At 35.9% G+C, this 17,609-nt stretch overlaps 1 protein-coding gene across 1 annotated transcript; it reads right to left on the bottom strand.

The window, feature by feature from the left end:
- Positions 1 to 1,672: 1,672 nt before the first annotated feature.
- On the bottom strand, positions 1,673 to 2,791 carry LOC134653808 (enhancer of split malpha protein-like). Its single transcript, XM_063509173.1, has one exon. It carries the CDS (start codon positions 2,491 to 2,493, stop codon positions 2,014 to 2,016), a length of 480 nt encoding a protein of 159 aa, XP_063365243.1. The 5' UTR covers positions 2,494 to 2,791; the 3' UTR covers positions 1,673 to 2,013.
- Between the last annotated feature and the right edge of the window lie 14,818 nt (positions 2,792 to 17,609).

Raw genomic sequence — 17,609 nt, 5'->3', positions numbered from 1 at the left:
TTTTTTAGGTATTAGTTTTAGTTTTGTAGGTAGTTTTAATTTTAGGTTACTTTTTAAGTTTTTATTGTACATTAAGTTTGGTATTAATTATGCCTGCGCCATAGTGTGTCATTTACATATTCTTTAATTTTTTATAAGATTTTTTTATACTTATCAGTTTCATAACAAAGAGTTTTTAATAATTTAAGAAGGTATGTTGCTTAAAATCCACGTGCTACGCCGATGCGTCGTAGCATTTTTTGTAGAGGCTAATGTCTATATAGTCGTAGGTACCCATTAAGAAACTGTTCCTTGAAAAGTATTTACATAGGTGTAGATTATTATGTAAGCACATACTTGTATTATATATTGCAGAGTCCCTACAAGTATAAAGTAGTTGAAGTTATGATTGTTTTAATTTTCGATTATGATTGTATATATAATTTTAAGTTTAAGTGTAAGTGTATCATTCTAATTTTATTTGACATGTAAATTGGCTTTATGAATAAACGAGTATGAGTATGAGTATGAGTATAGAAACCTATGAGAAAAGTTGAATGGAGGTATATTATATTTTATTTGGAATTGTTACAAAGTTATGTATAATATTAATATTATAATTACAACCAAAGAATTACATAAAAACCTATACCAAAACTTTGTAAGTTATGAAAATGCTGTATTCATACTTATAATTTATAAGGATTAGAGGTTTTCAATTATTGTCATTAGAAATAATATATGTAGGTACCTACTCTTGATACAGTATTTATAGTTACTTAATAAATCGATTCTAACAAGCTTGAATTCAATGAGTAGTCATCTTCCTCAGAGTAGTAGCTTTTAAGCGTTTACCTAAACATACGGACAAAAGTTGTGAGTTAAATAAAAGTTTGCAATAAAATTTACATTTCATTAGGTACATATGTATGTAGCATTTAAATATTCCAGTAATATGTCTTTATATTCGTTAGCCTATCTATCATATTTTGTCATATTTGTTTCTTTAAATCGAATTTAATGTATCCAACAAGTAACTACATCTTTAAGCTACATGAAACATGAATGTATTTGGCTAAACATTGTACCTAGGTATCCAACATTAGATTAAACAACACCTACTATGCAAACAATCATACTTATAACGCTACATGCGCCTATTGTTTTTGCCCTAATCATATTTCTTATCTATCTCTCAATCAAAGTCCACTTAATCACGTCATTCTGACGTCCAAAATAAAACTACGGCGGTAAAAAGTGACCATTAAAACCCAGTAGCGAGGTCCGCCTTGGGCTCTGCACGTGCGCGCTCCTCCCGACCGGTATACAGATAAACCGAGACCATACAGCCTTCCACGAACACCTTAAGGCTTTCGGTAAAAGGTCTGTAATGCCTTGGCCCAACTGTATTTTTTGATGGTGCTTCATTGCCTTATATGGTAAGTACGGACCGTGGCTCGCGCCGACAACATCTCGTCTGACCACTTATGGAACGAGCCACCAAAGGCAGAATTCAGCTACAACCTCTGATACGGCTCTTGTAAGATTGAATTGTGGTTAACATAGCACGCTACTGGCTACTGTATTGCTTTATTATATATTTATGACCATTTGGTGATCATATTATCATTTATTTCATGTTATCATTCTATTTATTATAGGGCAAATGGGGATGTAAGTGAAAAATATAAAATTCTTTTAACTTATGTGTATTTTTTTTCATTACATTGAACCATTGTCGTATAAAATTAACCTTCACGTACAAAATAAATTACCTATCAATCTAAATTAAAGCTCAGTAAAGGAAGATCACAATTTCAATTACCCTACACTTAACCTACTAAGTTATACAATATTTTCAAAATATCACATCACGATTCGAAAATACAATTAAAGCTTTCGGAGTTATCACGAGTTATCCGAACCCTAATCCTATATGGCACCTTTGAGATTAAAGCTAACATCACAGACGATTGCAGAAACCGGCAGCACTGGTTTCACGGAAGACACTGATTGTCGAGTGTTGAATTGAGTTTAGGCTTGCACCCAGCGGTCTTGGAAGACTGGGTGTTGCTGCTCGGGGGTCTGGCATTCTGTGTAGCAGTGCGCCGCTGCGAAGTCAGCTTCGGTCTTAGTGACGGTGGTCCAGAAGAAGGTGCCGGCTTCGGTACGGGCGAAGTGGACTGGGATGTAGAAATCGTCGCGGGCGACGGGTATGAGGTCACAGGTGGAATCCTCGTTGTACATCAGGAAGGCAGCGCCAGGCTGGCAAGTCTCCATCTCTTCATAGATCTTGCGCTCCAATGCCTCGTTGCTGGCGTTCTCGTCGGCTTCAAAACTGGTCTCGACGGTTTTGGCGGGAACGCTGCGTTTGGTCGTTTTCTTAATCATCTTCATTAGCGGCTTCAGTAGCGCTTTGATGCCGCTGTTCTTCATCTTTTCGCTGTTGTATTTGTTCTCGTTCATCGAGTTGTTAGTGGCGATGATGTATTCGTTGTTGGCGTAGTAAGACATGGCGAGAAATTGGGATAGCAAGGTAGAGCGTGTGTCGCAAGTGAGATCACAGGCGGGAATGTGGGGCTGCTCGGGCCGGCCGGCGTTTTATACCCAGCGCGCCGCCCCCGACACAAAAGCTCCTCGTACGTAAAAAGCTCCCTTGTGTGTGTGGGTGAGTTAAGTGGTTTATTCGATACGTTTTCATAAAGTCCAAGGGGTCTATACTGTAATAGCAATGATGAGTTACATAAAGAGTTACTTAACCATGCACTTACATAAATAATATGAATTAACAAAATAAATATTTTTCAGCATTGGTAATGCATTAGTAGTCACTTGGTGTATCATTGGAATTACATATTAGTAAAGCGAACAATCTAATAAATAAGTATGTAATTGGTTTTTGCTAGTTGCAAATATGTATTGCAATTGTTAAAAAGTATAGTATCAGAACTTTTAGTGCTATTTAGAACTAATAAAAATGTCATTATGTATGATACAATTTTATAAAAAAACACTGAGAATTCAGTTTTGAAATTTTTAAACCTAGATCCTACCTACTATAGCTACAATAACTTCACCCCTGTATTAATTTAAGCAAAGTCTATAAAACCTCTTATAAACAACATTGTATGCAAATAAGTATGTATCCAAATTCTAATCATACCTAGACTAACAATAGATACATTGATTTTGAAGAGTGTCCACGTGCCGACCACGAGCCGTGGGTAAATACAACATGTGTTGAACTGTAACAATGCGATTGTTATCAGGGGTCACTAAGTCATGAAGGGTAGCTCGTTCCCATGTCGGGGTCACCCGGCGGTAACGGCACCCCGGGGTAACCGCGTGCGCATCGCGCGCCCGTCGCGTGTACCTGACCAAGTGCAAAGTGCGTGTAAAAGATAAGTTGGCTTTTGGTAAGTAGATAGTAATAATGTTGTTATTGTTCCATGTTGTTATCTAATTCCATTAAAGTGATGAAAGATAAGCTTGTCTTTGGATTTTTTGGGTGAAATGAAACCCGAAACTTAACCCTATCTCTCGATCAACCATTTGAATTATTCAAGTCAAGTTCGTGTTCATTAGCATTTAGTAAAAGAATTAATAAACATAAAATACCACCTACACACAAAATATTCGACTCGTACCGGTCCAAACATGTAAGATTTTTTTCTTGTGTCCAAAGAGAGTATTACAAAAAAATTAAGTTTAAAAGAAATCAGTGTAGCGGTGATAGTGCTGTCGTCCAATGGGGTGCGCGCGCGCAGGCAGGTGCTGCGATCCGCGCGCTCGCACACACACGCGCACCTTAAATATACGACCATTGAACACGTGCATTCGAAGGGGATGAACATACGAATCTGACCCTATACCGAGTGGGACAGCGAATATTTTTTATCGAAACGTATAGATTCACGACTCCCTCATATCCGAAATAGGGTAACGCAAAGGCTAATTTGGTTATTGAAAATTGAGGGGTTGTTCGTGGGAATGCTGCGCGCTCCTAGGTTCCCAGGGTTGCTCGCACATTGAGCTTTTTTTCGGCGATGCGAGATTCGGAACCGCGACAGATGGCAAGCGGGCCATCGTTCTGCTTTGTTATAATAAATCGTATGGGGTATTGGATATAAACGTTCCATTTTGATGGCTCAGCGCGTTTGGGGGAGGGATGAAGATGTAAACAAGTGTAAAAGGGGTCAGTGGAACTCTGGCTGTAATTAAATGACTATTAGGGCCATTTTGAGATTATTAGGAGAGATTGTTAGGGGTTGAAGAATTTGGGTTTTTCATAAGATTACACCAATTAAATTGCTGAGCATCGCTTTAGGAGTTTCGAGTTGTGAATAGTAATCAAATGGTAGTTTAGGAAAATTACTAATACGCCGAGGGGTAGTTCTGTTGATGAAGATAGTCATACATTTTGAAAACCTTATCACTAATGACAGCAATGACTATAAATTTACTTTTCGATTGCATCACCCATTTTTTCTGACACGCATCATTTTCGACGGTTACATTATTTATTTTAAGGATGACGTTGACCAGAAACCTGTCCCGTTTCCCACGGCTGAAGACGCTGCAAAAACCTGTAACAAAGGCCCCTAAAGAATAGCCTGAAGAAGGCACTTTGCGTAATATTAAGAAGAGGTATTGTCATCGCGACAAGTGCGTGGGATTGGGGGAGCGAGGGCAAACCAAAGCCAACCCCTATTCAAACTCCGCTGCACTTGTCACGCGGGGGTCAAATTTTTTGGCTTTGTTATGCTTTAATTTATGAACCTTTTATAAGCAGGTAGGGCGGTTAATGCGATTTCGGATTTATGATTTTAATACGCCTGTGGGCTGTGAAATATGTTGTATAAACGTGAGATACAACCAAGATAGCGTATTAATAGCGACGGCCTAGGTTTTGTTCCCAGCTTTTTTGTTAGGTGCCTATCAATAAAGAGGATGGAGTGAGGCTTGGCATTACGCATATAGGATTGATATTAGAGTCATCTTATTTTCTTTAATACAAAATAGGTAAATGTTTTCATAGGTAAGAAAAGTATCATACGATCTCATAAGAGTATATTATGAAAGATGGTTGCAAGTTTTGTTCTCTTTTTTTTTCTTTTTACTACCTACTGCAGGTAGTTAATGGTTGGAAATCAATTAGATTTTGGTATCTTTACCAAAAAACACATACTTCTCTTATTACTATGAGATTGTATTATTATTTTAGTTCTATGTCTATACCTCTGACTATTTATGACCTAATAAAATAATAAACATTTTTGAAAATTGAAAAATTGAACCAATTTTACGGGCAACAGTTACGCCAAACATACCTAAACCAAAAGGTACCAGTATAATCCAAAATAATAATATATCATTCTAGAAAAAACTTAGCAAGCTCTCCACTGTTTGAGTGTGGGAATTTCGGTTACAGCATTAGTCGAATAAAAATCGGGGGTGGAAAATAAAAGCCATGTATAAATCATCCCTAATCGCTTCTTTTGTTGCCCGTACACTTGTTGCGTCACCCGAATCGTACGAGAACTTTATGCAAACTTATATTTACCACTGAAAAGCTACGAACTCTCGATAACATACTCTGTTGTCTAGGTAATACGGTTGCGGGTCAGTGGATTTAATTTTCTAGTGGTTGACATGCAGTGGGGGCGGAATTTTAGGGGTTGTTGAACAATTAACCGAATCGCAGGTAAAATCATTTCTAATTGAGGCGAACAAAAAAAGGTCAGATGATTTTGCATTTGTATGAGGGTGATTGGATGATGAATTTTGTAAGATTATGCCTCTCCGAGTTGGGTGTGTGAAATGTTAACGTAAATTACGATTGTAGCTTTTACGTTACGTTCATCCATCATCATTATCAGCCAGCATCAGACACATTGACTTTTATATGCATGGTTAGCTATTGAAAAATGTTCAAACTTTTTGTACGTTATATTTCAGGATCAAACAGTTTCTGAAAATGGCTCATTCAAAATATAATAAATATTAAAATGTGATTAAATTTCTATACTTAATTAGATTCACAATAGAAATAGGCACCAACAATAGGTAAATTCATAATGTGGAAAAAGTTTGTAAGAAAATTTAGGGATTTTGTTTTTAAGCCTAAACCGGATATTGGTTTCGATACAGTGCAACTGAATGGCGCTAGTATAACACACTTGACTACATCTCATTCTATATATCAGTAAACTTCTAGATTAATTGTTTTCTCTCTTCTCAATTAATTGTTTCGAGCATAAAATTGTAAATTTATTTAAAGTGTATTGCTCAAATGTCTTGAACGTAAACTGTCTCTAAAGTGAAACAGTACGAGAGTCCGCATTGTTTGACATTTATATGGTCACGGAATGCATTCACTTCATTTAAAGGTTGGACAATAGCCTCGATAACATCTACGAAACGTTCAAGTATTTGCGTTTGTTTGGCCACAGAGGCTTTGTTTTCGCCCACTGAACCAAATATTACAAACCCAATAAGACTATCTTATTGGATCACTGGTGATTTAATCCGATTCCTAAACTAGTTCACTTTACAGAAGACTACAGGCAAAAACTCGAATAATTGCTTATTCTAAATGTAGCGTTGTTTTCATCACGGTAAGGTAGGTATTATAATACAAAAACTTTAACAAAGCATTTGTAAATCTTTCTGTACCAATGGTCAGTTAACAGCCGTCGCTATTAGTATCCAATGCTCCCGAGGAGGCACTGTTTTATAAATAATAAAAAATAATGTAAACTCTATAGCGACACTCAAGGGACCGGACACTTTTTGACGTTATAGAGAGTTTTCGTTAAATAGAGAGAAATTAATATGAGAGTAAGCCAACTAGAGGCAAAAATGTCGACGTTATAGGGAATGAAACGTTATATCGAGTGACGTTATAAGGAGTAAAGGAGTTTACACTGTAAAATAAAATAATCCGTATTGCAACTTTGAGTTATTACATAACATAACCTGGCTCTCAAAGTGTAAGCTCTCAAAAACTAGTGTGTTAGCGCTAACTGTACATTTTTCTCTCCTGTGGGCAATAGTTAACAGCTTGTGGGCATGTAAGTAATGATTTTATCATAGTTCTCTAAATAAAAGGAGGACCTTTTCACGTGGATAAGGGTTAAATAAGAAAATTAACCTTTATAGCCATTAACTCTTGTGTATGTCCACAGGAAAGACACAGTAATCTGTTTGACCCTTTAAGGTTTGTCAACATAGTGAATCGCGCCTGTAATACCTTGTTGCAAGAGTCCATTTATTGAGGTAACCATTCGTTTACTAGCTATGCATGCGTTTGTTTCGAAGCGTCGTGTTAAAAAAGTACATACAGATTTATACAGTTTTTTATCAACCGCTTGAAAGTTAATGAGAGCGAGGTCATTAGTGGAGGGTTAGGGAGGCGAGGGGCGTGGGGCGATAATCACCCCCGAACCCAATCCTCGTTATCACACTTGCTTTATTTTGAATACCACCCGAATGAGTTTCAGAAGTACCGCGTGCGTGGAAGCCTAATAACAGTTTTGGGTAAAAAAGGATTGTTATTACTCTGAAGTTTTAATTAAGAATTCGACGCGCTCTACTTGGGCAATAAAAACTACTTTTTGAGCTATTAGACCCTGAACTATTAAGTCTTTGAAAGAACGTTAGGCGACTGTCTTTATAAGTACTTCGAATGTATTTCGATGATATAAATTTAGTATTTCGATGAATATTCAAGTAATACCCAGTTCTTCAATTACTAATGAAAACTTTCTGATAACTCTCCAAAGTCGTAAATCTCCTGTTTGAACTTAATTGCCAGCGTCTAATATCAGAGCTTCTATTAAAGGCAATGGCGGCGAACAAGCAATGAACAGGCAGCAAATAAATGGTTAAGTGCAACGGACGGCTAATTCAAGCAATTTGTGGCGCACGAGTCCAACCCGCAAGCGACTGACGACAGCGACTACGACTTACAACTCCGACAGATAGTAAGATTGGTAAGTTGGTTGTGCGGTAGATAGTTTTCTCTACTGGAAGGTAGATAGCTTAATTTGGAGCTAAAACCTGGATTCGTATTTGTACGGCTTTATTGACTGAGCTATTTGGTAAATACTAATCCAAGGCGTGAAGCAACACATTCTAACAAAATGTAAAAACTAGGTACTTCATACCTATACCTACCAGTACAGTGAGAGGACGAAGTTTGCCGTGGCAGCAGCCATAGGTGTTATTGTAATTATATAACGTAAGTAGGTACTGAGTTACCACGTAGTCTAATTAAACTTCACAGTGTACAAAAGTGACGTGGTCAGTTCTATTGGTTTACTTAGACGAATGTCAACCAGTCTCGATATTCGTCTAACATGAGAAGACATTTTAAGTTGATCTAAGATAAAACACCCAATAAGCATTATGAAACTCCCAATCCATCAACTCAATCGTCATTACCATCGAAACCCGCTGTAGCGCATGACTCGAGGCGCGTGCGCGGTAATTGCGTTTAATAGTTGTCGCGGCCGTTACGGCGACGGCGCGGGCGCCGCGACTTAATTGATCGTGTGGGATTAGATACCGACGCATTGATCATGCTGACCCATCTATACGTCTGCTAATGTGGGTAACGAATTGTATAAGTGATAAGTTTGATGATCACTTAAGCGGGTTGGTAGTGAACCTGAAATAAGCTGATGGTTTGAATTCGATTGTCAGTAAGGTACACATATTTTTGACGTCGACTGTACTACCCTACGTAATGTGTTATCTTGATAAATGCCTAAATATACCTACACGCTCGCACCGTTTTTTCTTCGAACTTCGTCGGACACACTGTCTAGAGAGTCTAGACATAATACTTATACATACTTCTATTGATTAATAAAATCGTATACCTATAGACGGCAATCATATACCTACTTATAGCTACATTAATAAAAAACCCTATAGGTACAAGTACTTACATATGTAACATAATTAAAATAATAGGTACGTTCTAGTGTTACGGGTCTGTATATTATGTACATAATAATATTTACTATTACAGTGAAACCTGGATAAGTGAGACTTCAAGGGACGAGCAGATTTTTCTCACTTAAAGAGGTATATTCCACTTACCCAGGCTCTCAGTTAGCCAGGTACAAATAAATTTCTGTCTCATTTACAGAGGGTCCCATTAATAGAGGTGAGAATAGAGGATATATGTATTTCAGTTATAGAGGTGGTTAATAAGGTACGTATTATATTACCACAGGCAAAGTTTTGTTTGTTTTATTAGTTGAGCACATGTTATCAGATAGTGGGTTAGTTATTATATAACGTTCGAAGCACCCGAGTTTAATGCTCAACTTAGAACGAATTAGAGTTAGATCAAGATAAGTCTGCAACTATTTTGATAGCACAAGTAAACGTCAAATTTCTATGGATAATTCCATCTATTCAGAACATTGAATCTTATTCAAATGTATGTTTAATTAGCAGTTAGAAGATTTTTTATGGATATTATATTTATTTATTTATTTAATGGTTACGAGAAATGATACAATACAATACAATGATACAATCTTTTTTTTACAATCTACGTACGGTACGTGAGGTTATACTATGTAAGATACAGTCAAAAGAATCCTCGCAGCCAACCAACTCTAATTGTTAAATTTAACGATATATTTTTTTAAACCCAATTTATTTTAATAGTCGGGTGAAAACAAAATTAGTTTTCAATCTCTTTAACAATAAGGAACGCGTAACAAAGGCTTGTTAAGAATTCTTTTATTTATTACGAAATTAACACGTCAGTGGAGGGTTATGCATTGTAGGCAAAAAAGCCAACCCTTTTGTTGTGGCAATTTAACCCTTCAGTGTCGGTTTAACCGGTAATCAATCGGGTGGAAAAGGCCTAAATTACTAAAATTAACAACTACCGATTTTACAAAAGCTTAAAAAGTCCATTGTATTACGGAGCGTGGCAACACTGGCATGTCAAGATTTCTGAACATTTAATATGTCTGGTTTTCTTTGAACATAATAATATGCAGAATATGGTTATTGGTTTGGGTTCAGATAATGCACATAATTGTGCAGCAGGCCTATTTAGCGATATATAAAAGGAGATTCTCAGTTTGTTGATGAAAGCTTTTGTTTTTTTTTGGCAAAATAGGTAAAGAGGGAATATTTTATAAATGTATCATCGAGCTAGCTAGCAGCCTACTCACGCATGTGCCTATAATTAAAATATGTATTTTAGATACATATTACGTTCCTACAAAGTACGGCGTCATATGTTTCAAAATTAGCATTTTTTTAGGTAAATAAATTAATTTTACAAATTGGACAAAACGTGCAGGCACCATCATTATTTTTTACGAGAATTCATTTCAAACCAATGCCTTTTACGACTGAAGATCATATTTAAGTCATTAATTTCTGAAAAATAAAATACAAATGCACAATGTCGTTACCGGGCATGCAATTACGCGCACTAAACGATGTTTTCGGCGGCCAATGACGCAACATTCATATGAGATTTTAATACGGAAAGGCTTACTTTGAGTATAACACCTTTTTTGTGTTAATGTAGGCCGGAACACGTAATTATCGGCGAGTCGATTCCGCTTAATGACGGCAAATTACGCCACAAACTGCGCTGCGCCCGCGCCGCGCCCGTGCGGCAATCGTCGTACAATTATGAAGCCCATTTAAAGGGAATCTTACTTATTGCGTGGCATTATTGCTATTCATTTGGTAACATAAGTATCAAAATGTGTTTATTTTAAATTATGTACCTACACATGTGCCTGCACTGCACCTCCTAGTTATAGTTTAGTTTTAAGAAACATTTGCTGTGCCCTAACAGGGTTCATGTGTGAACTTACCCTAATGTAATATCTGTCTTGTACCATATGATTATTATGCAATAAATTATGAATTATTATGAATTATGAATTATTATGTTGAACAAATTCTCTTGAAAACTGAAAATATGATTGCCATGCTTATTATTTTGATATTATGTAGGCACTTGGTTAATTTGGTTAATTTTAACTATGTACTACACCTACATACTTGCTTAATTTTTAAACTTGTCTAATACAAATTGCATGTGAAGACCGTGATAAAACCGCATTTGCATACATTATTAAAAATAAAATAATACCTATATAAAAACATGCACCTATGTTTCTCGTCGTGGTGTGTTTATAATATACATAATACCGTAAAACGGGGTGAGTAGGTTTTGCGGGGAGAGGTGGGTTATGAATGGGGAGAGAAAGTTTGAGAGGGGGGTGAGAAGGGATTTTAAGGCTACTGCTACAAACAATGTATTCCAATTTAAAATGGAGCTATAGTAATACGCATAATAAAAAAAAATCGATCCAACAATCTTCCAAAATCACCTTTGTATGAAAACCCCTCTCACCCCAAATACGAGGCACTACGGGGTGAGGTGGGTTTCCTCTTTATCGTCAAAGTTATGAAATGGAACTACCCAAAATAAAATAAAAACTAAAATACAAACGTCCGGAACACTTATTATATACACCATTCAGTTTTCATATGTAAAAATAAAATGTTATCGAGGTTTGAATTTCAGTTTTGACCCTACTCACCCCATTTTACGGTACCTAAGTGGCTTTACACATTACCTAAAAAAAGCATAAGGAGTTTCACAACCTTAATCCTCTTATACGAACACTATCAGCCGCATATCAGAGTCCACTTTTTATGAAACAATCCAACACGTCGACCCTACCTGTCCTTAAACTCCTCAAATTTATCACGTTCCTAAATAAGAGTGATAAAGTGCTAAATAAAAAAGATGCCCAAAGATAAATAAGAACTGTCGTGCAGGCATTTTATCGCTGTGATAGTGAAATATCGCCGAGCACGGATATAAAGTCGCGAGGTGTTTATCGCTATGGGCAGGGCGTATGGGGTCTGACCTGGGTTAAATAGATTAGATTACCTACTATGTCAAGGGTACTCATGCCATCTAGAGCCATAAGATTTGTTGTCTTATTAGGTATATCTTACTTAGGACTTAGCTTAGCTCTACTTAGGAACTTAATTAATAGAGTTTTGAAACAATGATCCCACCAAAAACATTTTCATGTAAAATGTTGCCAAGACGAAACCATAAGGCTCGCACTGACAAAAAGTTATCAGATCTCTTGTAGAGCCAAGCTTCTAACTCTACAAGCCCTAACTTCACAAACTCTACACCTTAGTCAAAATATGTGGCTTGACCGTTTCGCTACTGTCACATAGACGTAAGGTGAAAAATGTATTCACTATTCATTATTTTTTATAATACAATAGTTCTTGGAGTAACGAAACGGCCAAGCCAGATATTTTGACTAAGGTGTAGAGTTTGTGAAGTTAGGGCTTGTAGAGTTAGAAGCTTGGCTCTACAAGAGATCTGATAACTTTTTGTCAGTGCGAGCCTTATGGTTTCGTCTTGGCAACATTTTACATGAAAATGTTTTTGGTGGGATTTCACTTCTTTTTGTAAGTTGCTTCCATCCCCTAATTTAAAGGGTTGCGCGTGTGATTTAAGGTACTATTAAAAATCCTGAAATACGTACCTCGGGGCATCTTTTATACAATCTGCTTTTTACTAATTCCCCATACAAACTTCAACCCTCCTTTTCCCCTAACGCCCTTTTCCACCCCCTTTTCACCCTTACGGGGTGATTTTGGGGTTGAAAACTATTCAATGCCATTCCCCATTACAAAAACTATCTACATACCAAATTTCAACTAAATCGGTTCAGCGGTTATTGATTTCCCATACAAAATTCCACCCCCCTTTTCCCCCCCTTAGGGGCAAAAAATTTCAAGTTTTTGAATTATTTTGTTGTTTGTGTACTAATACTATCTTACATACCAAATTTCAGCTTCCTAGGACTTCAGGAAGTACCCTAGAGGTTTTGATGATCAACAGTGAGTGAGTGAGTCAGTGACGAAATTGGGGTTTTTTAGATATGAATAAAATCTTAAGTATAAGAGCTATGCAATTGAAATTTTTTATGTTTAATAAGTCCACTATTGACATCATATCCCGAGAATTTTGTTTATCTGGTATAATCCAAACCCAAGTTATGAGGGTTCAAAAAAACGACGAAGCGCTTCGAGAAAAGGTAGGTAGTGCCCTTGCGCTTCGCTTTGCTCGTCTTGGCGGGGGCACTACCGTGCCCCCAGATATATTCAATAGTCAAGCTTCAAGAAGAAGTAAATTTAATGCAGTTAAACCTAAAATTATTATTTTACTGAATTGCGCTTTTAAAACAAAATAAAATAGTAGTTATAAAATATTCTTTACTAAATAATATACTTATATGTAGTAATTAAAAGTACCTAAGTACTTACTAAAAGTATTAAAATTATAGCTCCTAAATTCGTCGGAATCTAAATACATATCTTTTACTCGCCTAGCTAACTGCGGTCCCGGTTATCTTATCAGCCAAGAGAAGGTTTATCGGAAGCAGAAACTTAAACTTTACGCTTAAATGTATACCTATTTAGAGAAAACTTGATATCGATAAGGGTTTTTTTATGATGACATTGGCTGCTGAAGGCGTAACTGGTAAAATCTAATCGTTTGACTATTTTCTCGAGTAGTTTTTTTGGACGTGTCAAGCTACCCTTTGAAATACATACTCTCAGATAGGTATTAACTAAAGGACTTTCCAAGGATTCTAGTAGGTATTAATAATAATTCGTTTTTAATTCCAAATAATATATATATATATAATATATATATTTATAAAAAAAAAACTCCGAAACAAAAAAGATTTGCTGATTTCCCGATTGCAGCCAAGCTGAAATATCAATCAAGAATCTCTAATGCACCGAACATGACTTTTATTTGTACACAACAAAAACCGTTACTCAAACTTCCATGCGTCATCCTAAATCCACGTGAGCGCCAACAAAGCCTACCCTGCCCTGTAAAAACAAAGTCGTCATCGATCATCGGACTCCGGTAAACCAAAAACCGTGCCCCAAAATTACTGGCCTAAGAAAACAAAAAAATGCCGAAGATTTATTTAAGGGAGCGTAAAGATCTGTTTATGGTATGCGTCGGTAATTAAGGGGCGGCGCACACGTGCGCTCGCGCAGCGCAAAAACGAACGAGAAAAAGGTATACCTGTTCCTGCTGAGCCGAGAGCGACAGGTCCGCTGACACGCTCTTCAGGAGGTACGGTGCTCAAACTTTGCCGTTCAGTGTTCGGTATTTTAAATGATGTTTGAGAAGAAACTTTATGTTCATGTAAATAATCCTACATGACGAAAAACGATATGAATCCCTAAGATACATAAGATATTCTTTTCTCAAAACTTGAAAGGTCATATAAAGCGGAATTTATAAGCGCAACGACGTTAGCGAAAATAAAACGAAAATATTGTATGAGAGATGAAAAATATTTTTTCAGTCCTTTGAATATTTCGTTTTATAATATGAATTTCATTAATGTTACATACTCAGGTATGTAATTAAATTATGATCAGAAGCTTATATTTTAAAAATTAAAAAAAAAATCTTCATGTTTTAAAAATGATTTCACAGTTTGAGCGCCACAGCCCACGCCTTCCCTTAATGTTATCTTATTATAGCTAAAATGAGTTCGGTGTTCGAGATAATAGCCAGCCCTGGGTTCACCACCGTTTTTTATCCCGACTTTTTCATAAAAGTCAAGATAATTCTGCTTTTAGATGTTCCGTGTTAGATGATTTGATTTTTAGAATGGCGCGTCGTAAACGGAATAGTCGTTAATTTTTATCGGGCCTGCGAAATTGTTTGTGGTGTATTTGGGTTAGGAACCATGTATTTTATGTCTGCAGTCTGGAAGGCACCGCCGGCAGGTAGTTTAAATGTGTGATTTTGTACCCTTTGATCTGCGCATGCTCCGCTAATTTCAAATCCCAAGACGCAGGATATTAGCGGGCAAACTTTGCGAAGAGTTACAATAAATTCAGGAGCAATATGGGGACAGTTTAAATATATCGAAATCCTTATTAATAGTAATGGATCATAGTTATATTAACTTTATTTAATGGGCTATAAATAAATATTTTTTATATTTCCGCTTGATAAATTAAAGATGGCGCTTGATAAATTAAAGATGGGATAGTTATGTTACAAACTAATTTATCTAAGTGTGTACTTTCTAGACAAGCTGCCGTATTCGAACTTCAAGATATTCACAAGAGACTACACGTACTAGATCCATTCTAGATACGTTATAGTTTAGATTTCAACTAGTTCTCTTTTGCAGCGCAATTCCGGCAACCAATGTCACTTTTACGATAGATCGTGTTAGATATCTATTAGATGTGAATTAGATCTCTAAGTAATATCTTTTGGAAATCGTTCAAGAGTATCTCCAGAATCGCGGAAATGTCAAATTTGACAGGTTAGATTTTAAACATATCGTTATCGTATCTTGGCGATGTCTAAAAGATATCTAATAGATGTCTATTACAAAATCCGAATCGGGCCCAAGGTCTGGTGTAGTGCATCTTCTATTACTGGCTGGCTATACAAAACTATTCCACTAGAAGAAAAACAAAGTCCTGTTTACTTTAAAACCCTTAAATAAAAGCCTATTATTAATACTATTTAATAGAGTTTGATCCTTGATCTTTGATCAATTTTGATAGACAAATGTCAAGGGTAAGATTAATATCAAAATTGCTAATCATGATGCAGGTTTCATCAGGACTTAACGTTTATTTTTGGAATTTAGACAGAAGTACCTACTTATCGCATTGATTTTCGTTCCATTTAATATTCATTATTAAATTATACAAGTCAAGTCAAGTCAAAAATATCTTTATTCATGTAGGCCTAGCAACAAGCACTTATGAATCGTAACATACTTATAAATTATCTTAAGCTAATTATCAGAGCAATTTATTGATGTTATTATTCCATAATAATATTGGATTATTATATAAATCAAATTTAACACAAATTTAAGAATTTCACAAAAGGATCGTCAAACATGAAAAAAAAAATGTATAAAAAATACTAGTCTAGAATGTTTCTAGAATAAAATCTAAATGTCAAATAAATAAATAAAAAACACAAAAGAAGTACAAACATCGGAATATTCGGAATATCAATTTCCTCATCATTAATCAAATATACCTAATATATAAATAATCATTTCGAATAACAATTAATCCCACGTTGTTTTATCATTCATGTAGTCTTGTGTGGTATAATACGCTTTAGATATAAGTTTACGCTTTACATAATTCTTAAATTTACAACGGGACTTAATCGCGTATCTAAGTTTTAAGGTTTTCGAGGACGGCGTTGTCCCCGTGATCTCGGAGAAGACTCAATTAATAATTTAATATTCCATTTTATCTCTAGGCATATTTCTTAGTTTTTCTTAGTTGTACTTTACTTCTAAGAAACAAGATTCCTATTAATTCCTATCATGCCTCACAAACGGTCAAAGAATATGATAGCCATAGGACACGTGGATGTCATAACAGATAAAGATATAATATTAACGCATTCTTGTGGGGCGCATGAAACAATGTTATCGAGGCATCGGCACGTGGTTGGACCATCTTTGTCATGTTTACAAATAACTCTATGAATTTATAATACTTGTTTATAAGTTGTGTAGGTAATGCTTTATGAGGGTGGTCTTGCCACTTTTAAGATTAGGGAAATACGTAAAATTATCTATGTTTAATATTAATACATACATGCCTGCGTGATGGGCACCTTGCCTAGAGGGCAACATTTAGAAAGTCCTTTTAGTATTTAAGTAGGTAGTAGTATTTTTGCATTTGTTTTGTTTTAGTTTGGTAATTTTATTTCAATAGTATTATAGTCATATACGTAGTTTGGTCCACTTAAAATATATGATCAGTACGGATATGATGGTCGTTCTTGTCTACGTGACAGCGTGATAAAACGGTATCCGTCACTTTCTTTCCCACGGTGTTAAACAGTGACAGTTATTTTATCACGTGGATAAAGATGGATAAAGCTATCCATAATAGGCTGGCTGGCCTTGACTATTATGAATTTGGATTATGTACCTATATTTTATGAAAAAAAAAAACATATTATGTAAAATGTTAACTCATTGAAATGCATTAATTACAAAAAAAATATATCTATATTTTCGTATGTTTATTATTTCTTTTTATGCAGATTATGTTATTACATGATAGGTACTTTTAAATCTCACTAAATTACCAATAGGTAGTTACTATAATAGATGAAGACACTATACTTACACGTGACTTGTCCCGTTAATTTATATTAATTACTTTAACCTCATCCTATTTACAGCTAACACATTTTCAGATTTTTTATCCCAATCTGGAGACTCATGTTCCATTCGGGACCGCGACAAGTTTGACAACAACCATTAATATTTACCAACGTTAACTCGCCGACTGACTTCCTGCGCCAGTGATGATGCATCACACTGCGGGGGAGGCACGATTGGTGATGACAGATAGACTCCGCTTTACTTTAATATGATTACACTGTAAAAGCGCTAAAACGTCGTATAAGACGCTTGTTGGAGCAGATATATGACCTGTTGGCGCTAGTATTCCCTTAGGCGATGCTTTTTTGTTTCTAACTTCAGTAAAGTCGCAAA

Source organism: Cydia amplana, chromosome 14, assembly GCF_948474715.1.
Source record: "Cydia amplana chromosome 14, ilCydAmpl1.1, whole genome shotgun sequence".
In the NCBI taxonomy this organism is placed as follows: Eukaryota; Metazoa; Arthropoda; class Insecta; order Lepidoptera; family Tortricidae; genus Cydia; species Cydia amplana.
The sequence above is the reverse complement of the archived record's forward strand: the minus strand, read 5'-3'. Positions and strand labels throughout refer to the sequence as shown.